At 37.6% G+C, this 22875-nt stretch overlaps 1 protein-coding gene across 6 annotated transcripts in view; it reads left to right on the top strand.

The window, feature by feature from the left end:
- Nucleotides 1-14004, top strand: part of BZW2 (basic leucine zipper and W2 domains 2) — a 59906-nt gene extending 45902 nt beyond the window's left edge. For all 6 annotated transcript variants that reach the window (XM_045388893.3, XM_005550052.5, XM_005550056.5 and 3 more), the window contains 5 exons: nucleotides 2262-2432; nucleotides 4354-4500; nucleotides 5515-5653; nucleotides 11908-12030; nucleotides 13547-14004. In XM_045388893.3, coding sequence (XP_045244828.1) covers nucleotides 2262-2432; nucleotides 4354-4500; nucleotides 5515-5653; nucleotides 11908-12030; nucleotides 13547-13575 — 609 coding nt within the window. In that variant the 3' untranslated portion in view covers nucleotides 13576-14004. The remainder of the gene's footprint in view (nucleotides 1-2261; nucleotides 2433-4353; nucleotides 4501-5514; nucleotides 5654-11907; nucleotides 12031-13546) is intronic.
- The last annotated feature ends 8871 nt before the right edge of the window (nucleotides 14005-22875 follow it).

Genomic DNA, 22875 nt, shown 5'->3' with positions numbered 1-22875 from the left:
CCTTAGGAGGCAGAGGCAGGTGGATCACTTGAAATCAGGAGTTCAAGACCAGCCTGACCAACATGGTGAAACCTTATCTCTACTGAAAATACAAAAAATTAGTTGGGCGTGATGGTGCACACCTGTGATCCCAGTTTCTCAGGAGGCTGAGGCAGGAGAGTTGCTTGAACCCGGGAGGTGGAGGTTGCAGTGAGCTAAGATCACGCCACTTCACTCCAGCCTGGATGACAGAGCAAGACTCCATCTCAAAACAAAATTAAGTAGGAAAGAGTTAGAGAGCTTCCAAATGTGGGCTGTGATTTTCAGTGGTGGAAAGCTCTCTGTGATAAGATGACATTTGTGTAAAGACTTGAGGGAGGTGTGGAGCGAACTGTTTAAGTATCTCCACATAGAGCATTCCAGGCAAAGGGAATGGGGAATGGGAAGGCCCACGTTGGGGACAGCAAGGGGAGAGCAGGTAAGAGCGAAAGTTTAGATAAGCTCAGAGAAGTAGCAAGGCCCGTATCATCTAGGGCTTTGGTTTGTATTCCAAATGAGATAGAAAGCTTTTGGAAATTCTCTGCAGAATGGTGTGTAATGTGATTTTGAGTCTCAACAGGATCACTCTTGCTGTCACTTTGGGAATAGACTCAGGAGCAAGAGCAAAAGCAGGGAGACCTTAATCTAGGGATGAGATGATAGAGATTTGTACCACGGTAGGGTTTCTCTAAAAAATACAAACCATGTTCCAAGTCAAAAAATGACATGGTATGATTCAGACTGGCTTCCCCTCAACTTAATCTGAATAATAATTTTTAATGTATTCTATACTATTCACAAGAATTTGGAATGTAGTTCAATAAGTGATATGTATGAGTGATATGAACATAACTTTAAATCAAACTTTGCAGTCACACTCTTCCTAAATAGAATATTGAGTGCTAGCACAGAGTAATGGAATAAGTATTGACTTTGGGGCACACAGCTCTGTTCTTAAATATTTTTGGCAGCATAAATTGGGTCAAGCTGCTTAACCTTGTTGAAACTTAGTTTATCATCTACAAAAAATGTCTGCTTTACCCAGTTGTTATGAGGAAAGTGCCAGTACATTTTGATTCATAGAAGAAACTCAATAAAAGTACATTAGTTCCCTGCCCTGGAGATTTGGAAGATGTGGAGTGGTAGAGGAAATATCAGTGATGCAGTTTCAGTGTGGTATAAAATGTTTGCTTTATTATGAATGCATGTTTGATAGCTGCTCCCACCAGCTCTCTTCTGACATTTTGAAACATATGACTCAACCGGGGAAATTAATAGGATGATAGAACATTGAAATTTGAATCCTGACATAGGAGCCCTCCAGCTGTGTTCCTATAGGTGGTGGCAAACCCATTACAGATCTACTGAGGCTTTTCCTGGAACCACATAGCCATTGGCCATATGTATGCAAATCTAACCAATACAAAAGCCTGGATATATTTTTTAGACCCTGCAGCAGTCTGAAAAATGTGAGAGCTTTGAAAATCATCTTAATTTCATAGATGGGTGTTGAACTCACCCAGGATTAGATCGTGACTAAGTGTTACTGAGATTCTGCCAAACTGTGTAGGGTAAAATGGAAATGAGGTGAAAATATGAGAGCAGCTATGGTATATTGCTCTTTTTGAAAATTTCCATCAGAATTATGTAATAAACTAGAATTGGTATGGTGGGTGTCTTAGACCTTTTTTATTACTTACAACAGAACACCTGAAACTGGGTTATTTATACAGAAAAGGAACTTATTTCTTACAGTTATGGAGTCCCATGTCAAGGGGTTGCATCTGGTGAGAGCCTTCTTGCTGGTGGGGACTCTGCAGTGTCCCACAAAGGCTCAGAGTATCACATGGCGAGGGGGCTGAGTGTACTAGCTCAGGTCTCCCCTCCTCTTTTTTAAAGCCACCAGGTCCCCTCCCAACATAACCTATTAATCCATTCATGAGGGCAGAGCCCGTATAATCCAGTAACTCTTTAAAAGCCTCACCTCTCAATACTGGCACAATAGGGTCCAAGTTTATCTCAATTGCTTACCTTTTTTTCTTTTTCTTTGTGTAACTGCCTAATTTCAGAAGATGTTTAGCTCAATAGCTCAATAAATAGACCAGTGATTTGTTGTTTTGTAAAACAGTCTTATTCTTTTCTTCGAAATATGAGATATTCTAAGTGAAATGAAGATTTTGTCCTTTATGCTTGCCGAAATTTGAATGGCTTTGTGTATAACAGTCTCCCTTTTTCTCTTTCAGGAACTCTTTCCAGTTAACAGACAGAGTGTGGATCATTTTGCTAAATACTTCACTGACGCAGGTCTTAAGGAGCTTTCTGACTTCCTCCGAGTCCAGCAGTCCCTGGGCACCAGGAAGGAACTGCAGAAGGAGCTCCAGGAGCGTCTTTCTCAGGAATGCCCGATCAAGGAGGTGGGAGAACACGGGCAGACATCACTGTAATATACATGAATGGGAGGAATTACATGGGCTGTGTAGCAAAGGCTTTCCTTTAAAAGTCTGCCCTATGCTTATTGCTGTAAATTTATCCACTTATTCCTACCATTTAAATTAACTCAGCTTCAAAGTATAGATTTAGAATCCTCCATTTTTGTTAACACTCTAGGATGGTCCAGAAATTAATAGTGATTTCCACACAAATGACATTTTACCAGGCTGCTATGATTTTCAAAATATGTCATCTGTCAAATAGATTTGACTATCCACTATCAGTATAGCCCATTATATGGTAGTTTTTAAATTTTGTTACAGATTATCTAACCTGATTAAGCATCTGCCTAGTGTTTGGAATTAACACTGGATTTTCTGTTCATCACTCTGTATGAATATGTAGGCTTTTTATTTGAAAAAAGCTTGAATTCCTATCATGGGAAAAGACTAGTTGAATGTGTGACTTGTTTAATCCCACTCACACTTGAAATAGCTGTGTTTCCCTACAATGTAAAAGCTATCTTTTTTATAATATGCATATACATAGTTCATATATACATGCTATCGTTCACAAAGCTATGACTATATCTTTTTTTTAATTTTGAAAGTATCTGGAGAAAGCTTTCTATTTGAAGTTTCAAATCTTTCACACAACAATCTAAAAATTAATATAAAGCATCCTTTCTTTTTTTCCACCTGCTCCAAAATGCCTGACCTGCACCTACTTCCATGCTCCAAGCCCTGCATGGCACCTCACATGGTTGAAGGCTGGAGAATGTAGGACTGATACTATCCAGCAGGTGGAGGTGTTGGAATGACAAATATTCTTAAGTCTCATGATATTAAGGATAGCAGTATATTCAGTCATAGTTCTCCAAGCAAGAATTTGTACATGATTTTCCATGGGGAAAAGAAGGAAACATAAAAAGCCTTGTGATGCTTGTGGATGCCAGGATGTCACACTTTCATGTGGCTTCCTCCAGCCAACACAGGGACTGGGACTGCCCAGCTCCTTCTGCTTTCAAAGGCTACTCAGGTCACTGCTGGCATTTCTACACGCCAGGCCAGAAGTAAAGAAAGCAATGTGTTTCCACTAAACAAGAAAAGGGAGGAGAAAAAGGTTTTACTACTACTCGCAAACTAGTATGCTGGAGATATCATGATGACTTTTAATCACTTCTGAGGTCCAAACCTCTATTTATTATTTTATTTTAAAAGGAAAAAGCCTTTCAAATAAATTTGATATAAAATACATTGTTAGGCAAGCCTATATTCCATACTGTCAGGGTTGAGTATAAATTTGCATATTTATACATAATTCAAAAGGGAAAATAAGTTACTGAATACTGCTGAATTGATGTATATGAAATCTAAAAATTGCCTTTGCACTTTACAATTTATTTACAAATTAACTTTTCACTGAGATGGGGCATAACGATCATCAAAAGTAATGATTGAAGAATAAATTATGGAGAATGAACCTGTACAAACCCAAGATGGTATCCATCAAGAGGTTTTAAAGTTTAGGGATGTAGATAAAAGTTCACAACTCTATTGCCTTCTTTAAATCTCCAAAAAGTCAAACTGGCCCAAGTATCCCTACTGTACTAGACTCAAAGGGGTTTCTGTATGAGGAAACAAAAATCCTCTCTTACTCCACATTATCCAGCAGCTCCTGACCAGAGCTAAGCCTATTAATTTTGGTACTAAAAATAAGTCTGCTTGAGAACAAATCATTGTATTTTTTCTCCCTCTTCCAGTCTGAGAATGCAGACAAGGAAAGGAGAAGCCAAGCAGATTGTTTCTTAGCTGCCCCAAAACGTTGACTCACTGGGCAGCTAGGAGGGAGGAGGGAGCTCTCCATCTGCCTGTTACTTTCTGACCCCATTTCCATGAAATGTAGGTGGTGCTTTATGTCAAAGAAGAAATGAAAAGGAATGATCTTCCAGAAACAGCAGTGATTGGTCTTCTGTGGACCTGTATAATGAACGCCGTTGAGTGGAACAAGAAGGAAGAACTTGTTGCAGAGCAGGCTCTGAAGCACCTGAAGGTAACAGCCCTTAGCAAGGAACTGACCCAGCCAAGGGCAAACTGCAGCTTTTTTTTTTTTTTTTTTTTTTATTGAGACAGAGTCTCATTTTGTTGCCTCGGCTAGAGTGCAGTGGCACAATCTGGGCTCACTGCAACTTTGAACTCCTGGACTCAAGCCATCCTCCCTCCTCAGCCTCCCAGCTAGCTGGGACTACAGGTGCTTGCCACCACATCTGGCTAATTTCTTCATTTTTTGGTAGAGATGTTGTTTCACTATGTTGCCCAGGCTGGTCCTGAAATCCTGCATTCAAGCTATCCTCCTGCTTCAGCCTCCCTAAATGTTGGGATTGCAGGCATGAGCCACCACCCCTGGCCCACATTTGTCTTAATTGAGAGTATGACAAATGGGTTCCAACTACAATTACCCCAGACTCAGACTAAACATATACTTCCTAATTTTTTTCAAGTTTGCACCCACCGTTCATGAGAACATAGCAGTGAATAAACTATCCATGTTACTTTGATCAGGGAAGGCCCTTTAGAAGAGATAAGTATTGAATTGAGTAAGTCTCAGAAAAACAATGGCTGTGCATCAGTGTCAGAAAGTCAAGGATATTTCTAAATGAATGCTTTTTATCCCAGCAGCTCATCAAGATTCTTTCTCTGTACCCACTAAGAGTCCAAACATGAGAATCTGCCTATATTAAAGATAATTGCTATGCCTGCTATGTCTAAGAAATATTGTGAAAATGCAGTCATATCCTCATACAATATCCATTGTATTACTGGACTGTGGCTCTGCCATTGAGAAAGTGTAAATCTTCTTCCCAGTTCCCTCACAGGTCTGCCATACTGCTTTGTTCCTACTGTTCTGTTCCCCTCACCCTGTTGGACACAATATGATGATAACAAGGTATTAATCCTAAAGTCAGTCTTTTCTAAGCAACCCTCCAGGTTATTGTTATGGTTCCTGCAGTGTCAGCTGTGTACCTCCCACGCAAGTGATGGCTTTTACTCTACACTTCTGTTCTAGCAATATGCTCCCCTGCTGGCCGTGTTCAGCTCCCAAGGCCAGTCAGAGCTGATCCTCCTCCAGAAGGTTCAGGAATACTGCTACGACAACATCCATTTCATGAAAGCCTTTCAGAAGATTGTGGTTCTCTTTTATAAAGGTATCCATCCATGTGCCACTGCTGTGCTTCTGTGTTTTGCTGAAGCTCTTTGAGGGGCAGAGCAGGGAATGAGGCAGAGGAGGTCATGGGGCTCTGTTTAGAGATGGACAGCAAGATGCTAATTTGTGGAAGTTTTATTGAGGCAGCCATACCACGTAGAGAGAGGAGGCATACACGCCACATATGTGTTGGCTTGGAAACCCTGCTTAGGCCCCTGGGCACTTCTCATTGGTAGATGAACTGGTAATTGTTTCTTGGGGATGGTGGAAAAAAATGTAATTATATAAAATTGAGCCTGTTTTTGAATTGTAAGGATTAGCTCTAATAACAATGATTATCAAAATGCTATATATATTATGTTCAGACCCTTTTAGGTACCATAAATCTGACTTTAAAATTACTGAAGTAATTAGCCTTTTTACTTTGTATTTTAGTTACTTGGCCCAGCCATTCTTCTATTTTCCAAGGGAATGGCTATTTTTAGGTTTTCACATTTACTGTCTTTTCATTGTATTTATAAGGATTAGGTTGCCATGACAACTGGCACTAAAAAATGAATGCTAAAGGTTTTAACTGATCTCAATCTGTATACCTACAGCATACAAAAATGTCCTAGGCTATTTTTTGGGCCTAAATTTGTATAGTTTTGTGAGGGAGAAAAAGGAACACTTAAGAAATGATACATTTTGAACATTGTAACATGTTTATGTTATTATATTCATAAATATCATGATATCAGAAAAGTTAATACCAGCCAAATGTTTATTTTCTCTTTGATGTGTTCCTAAATTTGTCTATTTTGAATTATATCTTGGGAATTTGGAAAATAAAAGTTTTACATAAATAATAGCTCTTTTAAAAATGCTTAATAGCATTTCACAATGAATTTTAATTGGCCACATAGATTCTTCAAATGAATGAATCTTGTCCACAGGTGTTTGGGTGATATTTTACTTTTTCAGAGCACAAAGTATTCAGCAACAATTATAATAGTCAGTAGGAAAATATGATGGCCACCCATTACCACTTGAGGTTCCGTAATTGGTGTTTTCTCCAACCAAATCTGAGTTGGGTCTTCTTGGATTTAGTCATAAGATAGCAGTGTCCTAAAACTAGGCCCCACCCAATGATACCCAAAGCGATCCACCCATCAGAACCAAACCTGCAAGCCGTGTTACCAACTCATAGATGGTACCCAGCAGCCAAGAATGAGAAGTGGGGCCCAACCTTCCGTGGCCACAGCTGGCTCCATTTGTAAAACTGGCAGAGAGACTTACGGAACAGGTTTCACTGTTTTGAGGGTGGTAAATTTTTTCCACTACAGAAAACCAAACTGTTCATAAACTAGTTACCTGAACATAGTTTGCTTTCTTGTCATTTAAAAGATAACTCAACCAGTGTTTCTCACCAAATTTTTTTTTAACTGAGACATCATTGTTTGAGTCTCATCTTCAGGAGCACCCTATCTTGTTATTGCAATGAAATCACAAAGAATCAGCAAACCCCTTGTTATGGGAAATGGCATCTAGGTGGCATATGAACTATTAAAATCCTGCAGATTTCTCTATTTTAACCACTAATGCCAACCTCCTTTTCCTTTAGACTTCTTATAACAACTACTGACAGGTAGTAAAACTGGCTACTTTGAGTTTTTTCTCATTCATCAGCCCCAGATGCTAAGGGTCAGTATGACCCGAAATTATAAAATAACTCAAGAAGTAAGCACTGGGAAGTAAAAAGAAGAGGCATGAGCTCTTAGGTTTATTGATTAACTAGGTAATCAGCGTTTAAATAACCTAAAATTAGTTAGGTCTGTGGCAAGTATGACCTGGCCCCAGGGAACACAGGAAGGGTGAGTGTCAACATCAATTTTAATTCTGCCTTAGTTATTTTTGGAAATGAAATTGGGAAACTTTTTTAAAAGTGGAAACCTAAAATACATCACTGAACTAACATTTTAAATACCATTTTCTAGGTAATTTTGTAATTTTCCACAAAATGATATATATAGTCTGTTTTCCTAAGTGAAATAATTCCATGTTTTCTCTTGAGAACATGGAATCCCTGAGGAATGATTGTTCCATACCACATTAAGAGCATTACTGTGTTAACTATGTTTACCGTCTTGTCTCTTTTTTGCCAGATTTTTACTTTCACCTTATTTTGTCCACCAAACACTTGTGCACCAGGAGACATGTATTTGATTTGTTTCTGTAAAGATCTGATGCTCTCATTCTGTGTTTTATATGCCTAGAAAGACTTAATAAACAGTGAGTGTTAAAGCACTCTTTTCCTAATATGCCTAAGAATTACCCAGAGAGCTTGGTATAAAACACAGCTCCCCCAGAGATTCTGATTCAGTAGGGCCAGGATTGGGCCTGAGAATTTTCATTTTAGCAAGTTTCCAAAGTGATGCTCTGACTGTTGTACCAGGACCACTGGTGTAAAGTATATAGAATTCAAGAAGCAACAGATGCTATGAACTCCAGTAACATGTTCAAGATTATACTTACCTTTGATTTCATGTACATATCCACATCTTACAAATATGGAATAGTGTCTTCTCTGCTGCTTTTACCAAGTTTCTGTGGATTCCTTTAGTTTGTCATAAGGAACATAGTTTTTAAAATGTGGTTTTTAAAATGTAATGGAAACCGTTGCTCCTTTTTAATTCTCATTTTTATCTCTCTCTTACACACACAGCACACACAAACACATACATGGACATACACACACACAGCTCCCCTTTCCCAACATGTCCAGAACTTGAGGATAACAGAAACTTGAGCATATGATTAGCCATGGCAAATCCAATTACTTAATTGAATATCATTATTGAAAGATTTATGAATCTTTTGTATAAATAACAGTGGAATAAAAGCAAATTAAATAATACTAGTCAGCAAAGAAAAAAGTGGTGATGGGTCATTTTGCAAAGATTCTCTTTCTGTATTAAAATCTAGATTTGTATATTTCAGGCAGTAAGAAAGAGTAAATCCATTGCTAACTTTCAAGCATCACATTATTGACTTTTAAAAATAATTTTCTCTTTTTTCCCTGAAGATAAGTCCCATAGACTCAGCATGGTCTAAAACATATAAAACTACCTTGTCAAGTACTGTTATTATCTCTGTCATGGGTTTTCTTGTTTGCAGAAGTTTTTTAGGTTAAATTCTATCCTGCATGCAAATTTTTCTAAAAGGAGTTTTTTATTCTAGTTCTAAAAAAGGGTGAGTGCCCTTCTCAGCATATATTCCCAGCATTCTTAGGGTAAATTATTTTTGACTTGTGTCCCTATGTGACATTCCTAATAAAAAAATTCTGAATTTCAAGAGTTTCAAGTGACATAGTTTTAGACTAACTTTCTAAATAACTAACATGATCTAAAATTTAGCAGTTCTCAAGCCACTTTTACAATATTGTCTCTTTGATCCTCATGAATACATTAGAACTCTACAAATTGAGAAATATTTATTTTTTTCTCATCAAGTTAACAAATTTATTCCTTATACATGTGTTGAATAGTTACTATGGGGCAGGTGTTTCATTAAATGCTGGAAATGAGATGAACAAAATATAGTGCCTGACTTCCTGAATTTCAGGATGTAGAAGAAAACAAAGAATTACAGTCACCATGTCAATTGCTGAAATAAGCCTCACACAGAGGGTGTCAGAAGGAATAGGACCACAGAGGAAGGGCACCTAACTTGTTAAAGCTAATTTGGAGGGGGAGAAGTGAAGGCTCTTGAGGTGCATGCATCTCACCAAACATTGTGAAGAAGTTGGCCAGATAGAAGGGAAAACATATATGCCAGTCTCTATGTGCCATCATACAATGTCTTCCTTTCTTACTGTCTTTTACTGTTATTCTGTATTCCTAAGAGGCATTTGTGGAATATCCCACCAAACATGATTTCTCAGTTTTAATTAACTCTTTTCCCCACTTTATCCTTAGTGAGGGAAAAAATTGTCTGATTCTTTATCCCTCAAGGAGTTCTTTCCTTTTCAGACCTTTCCTTTCACTAAATAGAAGTTGAATTTCTTCTTACACTCTTTGATGTTAATGCTTTGCCTCTGTGGTGTTCCATGTAGATACTTCAGTAGCTTTTAGTTAATAATTCTCTGGTGCTAGAAGTTTGATCTTTCAGCAAGTAGTTATTACCAAACTGGGTTCTTCTAAGAACTCAACATTACACCATTAATATGTAGACTCCTCTTATTTTAAATTCTCCTTCCTATTCTTAACATTAAATATTCTCAATTAATGGCAATTTAAGAATATCAAGGCACAAGATTTGCAGTAAACAATGCATTTGATAGGTTTTGCCTATCATTTAGTGTGCTTTTCACAAGCACTGACGTCGACAAGCATTTCAGTAGTTGCATGGTCTCTTTCAGCCTCTGTGGGGCAATAAAACACAGGAATGAGCTCTCAACCTTCAAAAGGAAAGCTCAGACAAATAGTATCACTAAACTGCAGTCTACATCAGCTTTCCAACCTGTACTTTGTATCATCCTCAGTTCAGTAAGGTGTGGAGAAAAAAATCAATTCTCCTTTCCATGTTTGTCACAGTTTAAAATTATATTGTTTGTTTAGAACATTAATAACGATAGTTCAGTAGTGCATGAATATAATTTATAAACTCAAAAATATACATACGTTGGGTGTATATGCCCAAAATTATTCTACAGACAGGAAGACATGATCCAGTTTGATAATTACGGATCTAATCACAAGCATCTTAAAGACAAATTACAAATTACATAAAAGGGACTTTTAAAATCTCTGTTAATGTTCTTTAAAAGTCTCTGCAAGGCAGTCTTGCATAATAACAGGTCAATTCCTTGGGACACAACTGCCTGCTCCTCAACTCTATGACAGTTAGGCTCTGATGGCTAGTAGAAATTTCTTTTATCTCAGTGGAGAGCTGGAAACAAAGAGCTAAAATAATTAGAAGCTAAGAGTAATTCTATAGGACCCCTGATTGTAACTCTTACATCCAATCTCTATAAGTAAATTCAGACTTCTTGCTTCATTTGCAAAATGTAGTGTTTTTAGTGATAATAATAAACAAGTTTTAAAAAAAAAAACAACTTTTATTTTCATAAACAAATCTTGTTCATTTTAGTCAGGTCAGTCTCTTCAATTTAATCCAAGAACATTTTCCAAGAGCCAATAATTCTTTAAAAATAAAAAGCCAGTGTTTTTGTTATGAAAATATCAGTGATGTTTTAAATGAAAACAGTATTAAACTGTTTCTGTCATTTTCATAAGTTGAAATTACATTTTAACTGAAAATATATCATTCGAGTAATTTATTAACATTATATGGCTTTATCAGTATTTGTACTGAATTGAGCACATCTCAGGGACAATAATAAATGCGTTGTACCTGTTTTCTATCTCGTTTCCCACTACAAATTCCCAAACAACAACTCATTAGGACATTAGAACATTGGGAGAATATGTACACTTATTTTTATATTCTCATTCTTAACATTAAATACTCTCAATGGTATCTTGAGAATATCAAGGCACATTTGTGGAATTTAGGGTTTTAGACAAAAGATAGTTAACATTTTTTTGTTGTTGTCAGAAACCTGTAGGAAACTAGCTAATGTGTCTATTTTCCCTTAATGTAGTAGAGGAAAAATATTACTCTTATAATTTGATATACTGTGGGAAAATAAGTCGTGATTTAGTGATGGAGAAAGTGTGGAACTTCAGTTTATGTGTGTATTACTCCCACAACCCAGAAGTTCCTTTTTATATCTAATTGCTAACATTATTGCATATTATCTACATTTTTTTCCTTTGCCATTTTTCTCCTAAAAAAGAAAATCCCAATCCCCTTAAAAGACACTGGTGATTTGAGGTTGCTCTTTAATCAAGATATGGTTGAACTTGGCAGGACACAAAATGTTCTAAAATGCTGGAATTGCTGATTCATTTGCCAAATTACAAAATAATTCTATTTCCTACCAGCAAATTAGCACTGTGAGAGATTTCCAAGTCCTAGTAGTGAGCTATAGGCTTGCATTATATCATGCCTAAGATGCCTACTTAAGCCTTTAGTAAGCTATCAAAATAGGGCACTGTGCTACATGAAAATCAACTTGGTTCCTCTCTTCTGATAAGTAACAGAATGCTTTATATTAAAAACGATTGCTTTCTATTAAACTGTAAGACATGAAGTTGTTTTGAAACATGACATTTGTGTAGTAACTTTGAAATCTTTGATTTCAAATTGCAGCTGATGTTCTGAGCGAAGAAGCAATACTGAAATGGTATAAGGAAGCACATGTTGCTAAAGGCAAAAGTGTTTTTCTTGACCAGATGAAGAAATTTGTTGAGTGGTTACAAAATGCAGAAGAAGGTATGATTCTGTTTAAAAATTTTGATGACCTTTAAACACTGTCTCATTATATGTCAAAATATTTACCACAGATTTTACTTGCTTTCCTAAAACTAAAATTCTTGAGTTATCTTTTGTATCAAACATTTTGCCGACATCTTAGCTTTCCTTTCTGAAATCACAGCAATAAAAATCTCTACATGTAAAAACAAAGAACGAAATGAAGTGCTTAAATTATCCACTCTGATGGAGGACAGTAAAGAAGAAATGATCAGTAGATGTGAAAGGAGAAAAATACATTTAGCTTAATCACACATTATGGAATTCTATAGATTTTTATGACACCTTTACCAATTAACTGGCAATTTTAAATAATGGAAATGTAAGATGGAAGGATAATAATAGATAAGAGTGAATTCAGGCCAGGTGTGGTGGCTCACACCTGTAATCCCAGTGCTTTGGGAAGCTGAGGAGGGCGGATCACCTGAGGTCAGGAGTTCGAGAGCAGCCTGGCCAACATAATGAAACCCTGTCTCTATTAAAAATACAAAAAAAATTAGCCAGATATGGTGGCACATGCCTGTAGTCCCAGCTACTCGGTAGGCTGAGGCAGGAGAATCGCTTGAACCAGGAGGCGAAGGTTGCAGTGAGCCAAGATCGCGCCACTGCACTCCAGCCTGGATGACAGAGCAAGACTGCATCTCAATAAATAAATAAATAAATAAATAGAGTGAATTTAATTAAGAATAAAAAGTTTAGACCCGGCGCAGTGACTCATGCCTGTAATCCCAGCACTTTGGGAGGCCGAGGCAGGCGGATCACGAGGTCAGGAGATCGAGACCATCTTGGCTAACACAATGAAACCCCGTCTCTACTAAAAATATAAAAAATTAGCCAGGCGAGGTGGCAGGCACCTGTAGTCCTAGCTACTCGGGAGGCTGAGGCAGGAGAATGGTGTGAACCTGGGAGGCAGAGTTTGCAGTGAGCCAAGATCGTGCCACTGCACTCCAGTTTGGGCAACAGAGCAAGACTCTGCCTCAAAAAAAAAAGACAAAGAATAAAAAGTTTATCTTAGGTGATCCAAAGAAGAAAAGTTGTATTGTTTAATTTTATATATATTCAAATTTTTATATAATTTATATGTATATATGTTTGTATATTTTTATATAATTTATATGTATAAATTTTTATGTAATTTTATATAATTTATATGTATAAATTTATTTTTATATAATTTATATATAATTTTTATATAATTTATATGTATAAATTTAATATATATATAATGTATTCATTTATAAGTATTCGTATATATATGCATGTTGCATTTTTAGACAGGCAAAATTTACCTGAAAGCAGAAAAGAGCAAGAGTTTGCCATCTGCCTTCATGTGACTATTTTACCTAATAATGGGTGCCTAGGGTAAAAGTATGCTGGCGCAATGGCAGGGTTCTGGGTTGGTGACTGTAGTAATTTATGACCTTTATTAGAGGAATCTGGGGGGAAATACCTAAATTCTTTCTTTCTTCTCTCCTAGAATCTGAATCGGAGGGTGAGGAAAATTAAATGGCTCAACAAGCACAATACCTAGGTTACCACACACCACTTTTTGATTGGGAATGCTGAACCATTTGAGAAGAGAAACTTGGCTTCTGTTTTCGCAAAGGAAAAAATATAGGATAGGCTTCTCTTGCGCAGAGGGAGAAATGGTTTTGTTTTTGTTTTGTTTTTAAATGGAGCCCTGAGGCATCACCTATTATACTTGGGACTCTACCTCTCACTCACTATATGCTAACTTAAAGCCATTCAACAAGGAGTCAAGTAGGAATCTGAAATTAAATACTCAACAGACTCCTCTTTTTTTAGCTGTATTTTTCAGGTACTGTGTGGTGCCCGCCCCACTGGTGTCTATTACAGGCCACTTTGGTAGTTGTGTATCTGCTCATGTATGTGATTTGACAAACCAGTTTTTTAAAATAAATGGCTTTTTAAAAATCTGGGCTTATATTGTCAGAGCTTTTATTTCTTTCCTGTACGTGACTTCTTACACAGATGGTATTTCGGTGTTTTTTTCTCTTCCTATCCACAATATTGAATGGTTATATTTCTTGTCATCTATTAAAAACTATTCTGCTCATGCCTGTAATCCCAGCACTTTGTGAGGCCGAGGCGGGCGGATCACGAGGAGGTCAGGAGATCGAGACCATCCTGGCTAACACGGTGAAACCCCGTCTCTACTAAAAATACAAAAATTAGCCGGGCGAAGTGGCGGGCGCCTGTAATCCCAGCTACTCCGGAGGCCGAGGTAGGAGAATGGCGTGAACCCGGGAGGCGGAGCTTGCAGTGAGCCGAGATCGCGCCACTGCACTCCAGCCTGGGAGACAGAGCAAGACTCTGTCTCAAATAAAAAAAAATTTAAAAAAAAAAAAAAAAAAACTATGCTATTTCTCTCATCTCATGAGTAATACATTTCAGTTATCTTCATGGCAAAGGAGAAATTAACCCCAAAATACATGCACATTGGTCTTATTAATAATACCATGGTTATATTATTAATAATTAAGCATATAAATATATGTTCCACATTGCTCATGTTTTTCTCAGCACTATTTTCTCCCCACTTAGAGGAGAGCTAAAGATTTATGTATATAGGTTTAGGTCTTTGTTTATATTTATTTATGACTAAGTTATTTTATCCTTTAAGTTATTCTTCTCTCAATAGTATTAATAACAGTATAAAACATCTGAACATTTCAGAAAACTTTATACAGAAGTCTTTTTTTTCTTTTTTTTAACTATTGAAAAGCTTAAGGTACTGCCTGGTGCTAGCCTGATGGTAATCTCTTAAGAAGGAAACATTTTATCTAAGACTAGAAGCAAAAGGATGATACATCAGTAACCCTTGTACTCATTCAGATAAGCAAAAGGAAAATTGTCATTGTATCATCATCATCCTGTATCTAAAGAGGGTTTTCTGATTTCCTGTTTGTCTTCAGGAAAGAAAAATATTTTCCCTATGACTTGACCACTATTTATAACCATAAAATGATAGATCATTTTCTCTTTTTTTGAGAGGGGCTGGCGCCCTCTGTGGTCCAGGCTGAAATGCAGTGGCATGATCACAGCTCACCGCAGCCTCAACCTCCCAGGCTCAAGCGATCCTACTTCAGCCTACCAAGTAGCTGGGACTACAGGCACGTGCCACCACACCCAACTAATTTTTAAGTTTTTTGTAGTAATGGGGTTTCACCATGTTGCCCAGGCTGGTCTTGAACTCCTGAGCTCAAGCAACCTGCCCACCTCAGCCTCCCAAAGTGCTAGGATTACAGGTATGAGCCACTGTACTGGACCAGTCTTCCCATCTTTTAAATATTAAACATTTGATAAATGTCTTTCTTTCTGCGTAGTTAGAGCTCTGTCAAGTTCTCTGTCCCAGCTATGGACAAAGTAATATCTGTTTAAATAGATATGTTTTTGTTTTGTTTTGTTTTTTTGAGACTGAGTCTCGCTCTGTTGCCCAGGCTGGAGTGCAGTGGTGTGATACCGGTTTACTGCAACCTCCACCTCCTGGGTTCAAGCGATTCTCCTGCCTCAGCCTCCCTTTGAAAAATCATCTATATGTGAGAATGCTATTTTCATTGCACAAGAAATAATGACAGGACAACTGTGGTCAAGAAGAAAGTCATAGAATAAAAAGCTTATGTCACCTTGGAGTGCTTAGCATAGCCCTGGAGGTAACATACGTATTCTTTCCTAAAATTGACCTACTAGATAATGTCCCTTTTTTATATCCTGATTTTCCTTCACGGTTGCTTTCCTCCTATTTTATAAAAGAAAATACTAATGCATCCATTCCAATATGGTACACTGCCCCAAGGATGACAGGCAGATGGCACTAAACAAAGGGACAGTTGTAGAATGTGTGGCTCTTTTAGGCTAGTCCCTTGAGAGAAAAGCTGGAAACTGATGGGAGAGGTGGCTGATTTCTAACAGGCCATCAATTCGTGGCAAGTCTCCATTATCTGTCTACTCTTCCATCTATCTTTTTTTTTTTTTTTTTTTTTTTAGAGGCAGAGTCTTGCTCTGTGACCCAGGCTGTAGTGCAGTGGCACTACCTTGACGCACTGCAACCTCTGCCTGGGCTCAAGCGATTTTCCTGCCTCAGCCTCCCGAGTAGCTGGGATACAGGCGGGAGCCACCACACCCAGCTAATTTTTGTGTTTTTAGTAGAGGTGGGGGTTTCACCATGTTGGCCAGACTGGTCTCGAACTCCTGACCTCAGGTGATCCACCCACCTCGGCCTCTGAAAGTGCTGGGATTACAGGCGTGAGCCACTGTTCTTGGCCCCCTTCCATATATCTAAAAATTTTAATTTTGAAGATAAATAGTAATTACACCATGTATGTCTATTAATGTGCTTATTTGAAATGAAAAAATGCAAAATTTTAACTGAAAAATAAACTTGGCCAACTAATTTGACACATCCTGACTGCCAGTTAGGATACATGGCTAGAATATTCTATAAATTGAAAAAGTTAAATATCATATCTAATATATTGACAAAATTTAAAGATGAAATATTGAAAACATGCTACAAATGTTATGTCAACTTTTATGTGTTTTTACATGTCAATGTGTAAGAGAGTTATTCCTCCACTTTAGCAGAATATGAGTAAAAAATGTGAGCCAACAACTTTGTTGGCTCCAGCATTTCCAAGGTAACCAAAAAGCATAGTCATCCAAGGGCTAAGAATGGAACCAACATGGAACTAGAAGTCTATGGAATACTACTTAACATTTTCCAGCACAGAGTATTTTTCCCAAACAAAACTTGAGATAGCAATTGTAAGGTCAGCACGCATCGGGAAGGGAGATGAATGCTCAAACAGCAGGGACTCAATAATGAATCCTCAAACCAAAAGCCCTGTCTTTCTCTGAAAGACAATTTCCTGTTTTTTGTTTGTTTTTATGTAAAACCAGTTTCTATTTTAAAAGTAGTTAAGTTAGTTATCCATTGCTGTGGAACAAATTACCCTAACATTTGGCCATTTGGCAGCTTTAAACAATAAACATATGTGATGCCACAGCTTCTGTGGGTCTGGCATCTGGAATCTGGGACTGGCTTGGCTGTGTGGCTTCAGCTCAGCCTCATGAGGTTGCCATCAGGCCATGGGCTGGAGCCACTGTCTTCCCAGGGCTGTAGAATCTGCTTTCAGGGGACTCACAAGGTTGTTGGTGGACCTCAGTTCTTGCTGACTTTTAGCCAGAACCTCAACTGCCTGAGTGACCTCATGACATAATCGCTGACTTCCTCCAGATTGAGTGATCTGAGAGACAAGGAGCCCAAGAAGGAAGTCATCTTTAATAACCTAATATTGGAAGTGACATAACATCACTTCTGCTATATTTTATTGGTTACATAGACCAACCCTATATAATGTATAAGAGAACTGAATGAGAGTGTGAATACCAAGACATCAGGATAATTTAAGGCCAACCTGGAGACTGGCTACCACAGTAGTTAGTACATACACAAAAATAATTTCTGGATAAATTAAAAACGTTCACCTTGCCAGGCATGGTGGCTCACACCTGTAATCCCAACACTTTAGGTGTCCGAGGCTGGAGGATCCCTTGATCCCTTGAGTCCAAGACCAGCCTGGGCAACACAGTGAGACCTCATATCTACAAAAGTTAAACAAACAAACCTGGGCATGGTGGCACCACCTGTGGTTCCAGCTACTCTCAAGCCTGGGGCAGGAGGATTTGCTTGAGACCTGGAGGTCGAGGCTGCAATGAGGTGTGATCATAATATGTACTCCAGCTTGGGTGACAGAGTGAGACCCTGTCTTAAAAAAAAAAAATTAAAAATTAAAATTTTCACCTAATGGTAAAACAAAGCACTAAAAAAAAAAAAAAAAAAAAAAACAGAGAAATGTCTTTATAGCCTTCACATAAAGAAAACAAGACACAAAAGCAAAAAATAAAAAGCTCTGAATATGGAAAGTTTAAAATGTGTCTATACTGAAAGGCATATGAATGATAAACACCAAATACATATGAGATCAGTAGAGCTTCAACAGATGGATAAAAATAACAAAAGAGTTAATACAATATAAACAGCTTCTATAAATTAATAAGAAAAAGAATTTAACTGAAAATATACAAAGAGTATGATGAGTCAATTCAAATGGATAATTAAAATGAAAAGATGCTCAACCTTACTGTTAATTGGAGATGTACAACTTAATAAAGTCAGAAAAAAAATTACTAAAATCAATAACGTTGGTTGTATGAAAAGTGAGTTATTTTCACATATGGCCTTTACAGTTACAATCTGGCAATAAATGTCAAGATTTTTTAAATGCATGTCCATTGATCCACCACTCTATTTCTAGAAATCATTCCACAGTTGTACCCAAAGACCTATGTGCACTGATCACTGTATTAGTGATAGGCTGGTAGATGTAAAATGTGTACAAGAAAAAAACCACCTGGCTGTGCATGGTGGCTCACGCCTGTAATCCCAGCACTTTGGGAGGCCAAGGCAGGTGGATCACCTGAGATCAGGAGTTTGAGACCAGCCTGGTGAGCCAAGATTGTGCCATTGCACCCCAGCCTGGGCAACAAGAGAGAAACTGCCTCGGAAAGGAAGGGAAGGAAGGGAAGGAAGGGAAGGAAGGGAAGGAAGGGAAGGAAGGGAAGGAAGGGAAGGAAGGGAAGGAAGGGAAGGAAGGGAGGAAGGGAGGAAGGAAGGAAGGAAGGAAGGAAGGAAGGAAGGAAGGAAGGAAGGAAGGAAGGAAGGAAGGAAGGAAGGAAGGAAGGAAGGAAGGAAGGAAGGAAGGAAATGACTACCTTAAAAATATCATGAATCTATATCATGGAACAATTTTTTTTTTCCTGTGGAATAAATTATCCTAACATTTAGCAGCTTTAAATAATGAACATTTTTAAAACATTTTTTCTGCCATAGTTTCTGTCGGTCAGGAATCTGGAAGCAGCTTAGCAGGGTGGTCCCATATATGCATTTCTATCAATCTATGACTCAACAATTTTAGAATACTGCTTGACATTTTCTAGCACAAAGTATTTTTCCCAAACAAAACTTGAGATAGTGATTTTAAGTTAAGGTAAACCAAAAAAGATGTTAATAATATATTATTCAAGGAAAAATGCAAGTTTTAAAGAATGTTTTTTCATCAAAAAAGTTATGTGTATGTATACTTTACCCTTATAAATACATAAAAAGAGAAAAGAAATACTATCTAATAATTGTTATAAATGTTATTTTTGCATGTATCTTGGACAGTGATGGGATGAGGAAAAGGAAAGAATAATTTTTCTTTTTATTCTTCATACCTATTTAGATTTCCTTAGAAAGAGTATCTGATACATTCATAATTTTAAAATTAATGTGTTTATTTTCGAAAACATCAAAAAGCTTTAGGAAAAAAATAGACATTACACAGTATTCAATCAGAAAAATGAGAACTTCTAATGTTCTTATATTTTTGCAAATACAGTTTTGCTTAATTCTTTAAAAAATTAAGTCCATTCTATATTATTTTTATATCCTGCTCCTTAATCATACTCTGTATTTTTACCATATCAATAACTATTCTTCAAAAACATGTGTTCTTCATCCAGAAGGGTCACAATTTATTTAATTATTCCAGAATTCTGTATAAGGTATCTTTAACTTTTTGCTTTTAAAAATTACCATTTAAAATATTCCTTTATATAAATTTCTGTTCATGTGTGGTTATTTAGAAAAAACATGGAATTTGAGTCAAAGAGTTTGAACATTTTAACACAATGTGATCTCACTTTCTGGATTTGCATTTATACATTTAAATACATTTTACTCCCATTTTGGACATAGTTCAAGGCAATATCATTTCAATAAGAAATTAAAAATTATGTGCTAGTGTCTAAAAATAGAACACTACACTTCGAAACTTCTGGAATTCAGCAGTTTCCAATTTGCAAAATTTTGTTGGGGTAGAGGGAAATAAAAATCTTTCATTTTCAAACCAAGAAACCAACAGTCGTGAAACGTATCATGTCTTGCATAGTCATAGAATTGTTTGGCTTCAGACAATGTGTGTCCCATTACTAATTCTAAAACACCTCCCAGCTCATGCTCATTCAGTGTTTCTGACCTCATCTTCTCTGAACTAATGGAAATCATTTCCTTTCTGCTGTCTGTACTTTTGAGGAATCATAGACTTCGAAGTCCCTCCTGGTATACCCTACACCTGATATATACCCTGGTATACCTTTTCTTGTGAAATACATGGGTGTAAAATGCTTCTTCCACATAAAACACCTTTTTAGAACTAATCTTTGCATGATCAAAACCTTTACATCTTGTTTTTATGTGTGTTTTAACTATTTTATTGACATACAGCATCTAGAAAAGTGCATCTAAGTCTTTGGCTTGAATGGAAATAGCACACCTGCGTAATCAGCGATCCAATGAAGAAATGGAACATTAGCCTCCTTCTGCCTCTCCCAACCTTAGCCTTCACCTGAGAAATCATGATCCTGGATTCTTTTTGCCTGTGTTTGAAATGGATGCATTTAATATTATTTTGTTAATGTCTTCTTTTACTCAACCTTGTTTTACCTTTTCTGTTGTTCTTTGTGTTTAGTTGTTTTCTGGTGTGTGATTAAGTAGACACAGTTGACCTACCAACAATAATACCCAGCTCTTTCAGCAGAAACCTGTGAAATGAGAACATTATTTTTTAACGAGCCTGAATGTTGCACTATGTTCTTGGCAGAGAATAATTTCTAGGTACATACCTGTTTTTCAGAGATAATCTTTGGAGCACATGCTTTTCCTCATTACAAAAAAAAATCATCCGTGTCTTCTCTGGAAGAGTAGTCACATCTTTATGGACAAGATAGATTGTTTTAAATGAAATCATAAACTACTGTGGCTTCAGTCCTCTGGACTTCTTTCCACATTTGACTTTTGTGGCTGTGTAAGTAGAAAGGTAGAGATAGGAACTTGGAATTGATTGGCTTGAGCATGTAGACACCATTCTGCCACTTAATTTGCTGTTAAACTAATTAGCCACTTAACTCTTGGTATTTACTTTGCTTAATTGTAAAAATAAGAGCTTAGACAAGGTTCAGCCTTAAACCAATAGTGTGAGCCACCCAAAGTAATCTGCAAAACTCTGTTTTCATCAGATTGTCAGTGGTCTGTGACTTAAGGAAAGTAAAATATGACGGGGCTACCTTGCTCATCCTCAAACTTCAGCATGCATCAGGATCACCCAAGGGTTTGTTACGGTTGATTGCACCCCTGCCAGCGTGTGTCTGACTCTGTAGGTCTGGGTCGAAGGATTTGCATGTCTAACAAGTCCCCAGATGACACTATTCTGTGTCAGAACCACATTTGGAGAACCGCAGGGCCAAATGGTTACTAAGCTCCATTTCTGCGCTGACTTTCTGAAGTCCATTATGTCTTCAATTAAGGAGACAAATGTATTTTGTTCAACTCTGTATCTTCAATTGCCTTATACTGTAGCACATAGCTTGGCAGGAAGTTGGTGTCCCATAAAGTTCGAATGTCTAAATGAGCGAATGTGGATTAAGAATTCCTTTTTAGGCCATGCGTGGTGGCCTAAAAAGGAATCCCAGCACTTTGGGAGGCTGAGGCGGGCGGATCATGAGGTCAGGAGATCGAGACCATCCTGGCTGACACGGTGAAACCCCGCGTCTACTAAAAATAAAAAAATTAGCCAGGCGTGGTGGCGGGCACCTGTGATCCCAGCTACTCAGGAGACTGAGGCGGGAGGATGGTGTGAACCCAGGAGGCGGAGCTTGCAGTGAGCCGAGATTGCCCCACTGCACTCCAGCCTGCGAGACAGAGTGAGACTCCATCTCAAAAAAAAAAAACAAAAAAATAGAAATCCTTTTTAAAGAGCTGATCATAAATTCATCCTAAATTTGTCCTATACCTTCTTTAAAAATTTCAGCATTGGAGCCACAGCCTGGCTGTTACTTCACGAGAATTTGGATTAATGCACTAAATAAAAACGCATCATTATTGATTGTGTCATTCTCTGGAACAGAGCCAAATACAATGTGGGCCCATAATTTATTTACAAAATATTCCTGACACTTTCTTTTATTATTTTTCAAACGGAGCCAAAAGAACTTTACTGTGAGGATTGTCTAACCAGGTTCTGTAACAATGCCACTTATTCTTTTTTAAAAGTTGTTCAAATTTTTATATGTTTAGGGAGTACAAGTACAGATTTCTTAGGTGAATAGATTGTACAGTGGTGAAGTCTGGGCTTTTAGTGTACTCACCGCCCAAATAGTATACATTGTACCCGACAGGCAATTTCTCACCCCTCAGTCCCACCCCTGCCTTTTGTAGTCTCCAGTGTCTATTCTTCCACTCTATGTCCATGTGTGCCCATTGTTTAGCTCCCACTTGTGAAAGTCAATACATGTGATATTTGACTTTCTGTTTCTGAGGGTTTTTTTTTTTCCTAAAATCCTAAAGGTTGTTTTTTTTTTTTTTTCAGCCAGGCGCAGTGGCTCACGCCTGTAATCCCAGCACTTTGGGAAGCTGAGGCGGGTGGATCCCCTGTGGTCAGGAATTCAAGACCAGCCTGGCCAACATGGTGAAACCCCATCTCTACTAAAAATACAAAAGTTAGCCAGGTGTGGTGGCTCACACCTGTAGTCCCAGCTACTTGGGAGGCTGAGGCAGGAGAATAGCCTGAACCCAGAAGGCAGAGGTTGCAGTGAGCCGAGATTGAGCCACTGTACTCCAGTCTGAGTGCCAGAGCCAGACTCTGTCTCAAAATAAAATAAAATAAAACAAAACACTTTTAAAGT

This window comes from Macaca fascicularis, chromosome 3, assembly GCF_037993035.2.
Source record: "Macaca fascicularis isolate 582-1 chromosome 3, T2T-MFA8v1.1".
NCBI lineage: Eukaryota > Metazoa > Chordata > Mammalia > Primates > Cercopithecidae > Macaca > Macaca fascicularis.
Note: the sequence above shows the minus strand (reverse complement) of the source record. Positions and strands in the feature narration are given on the sequence as shown.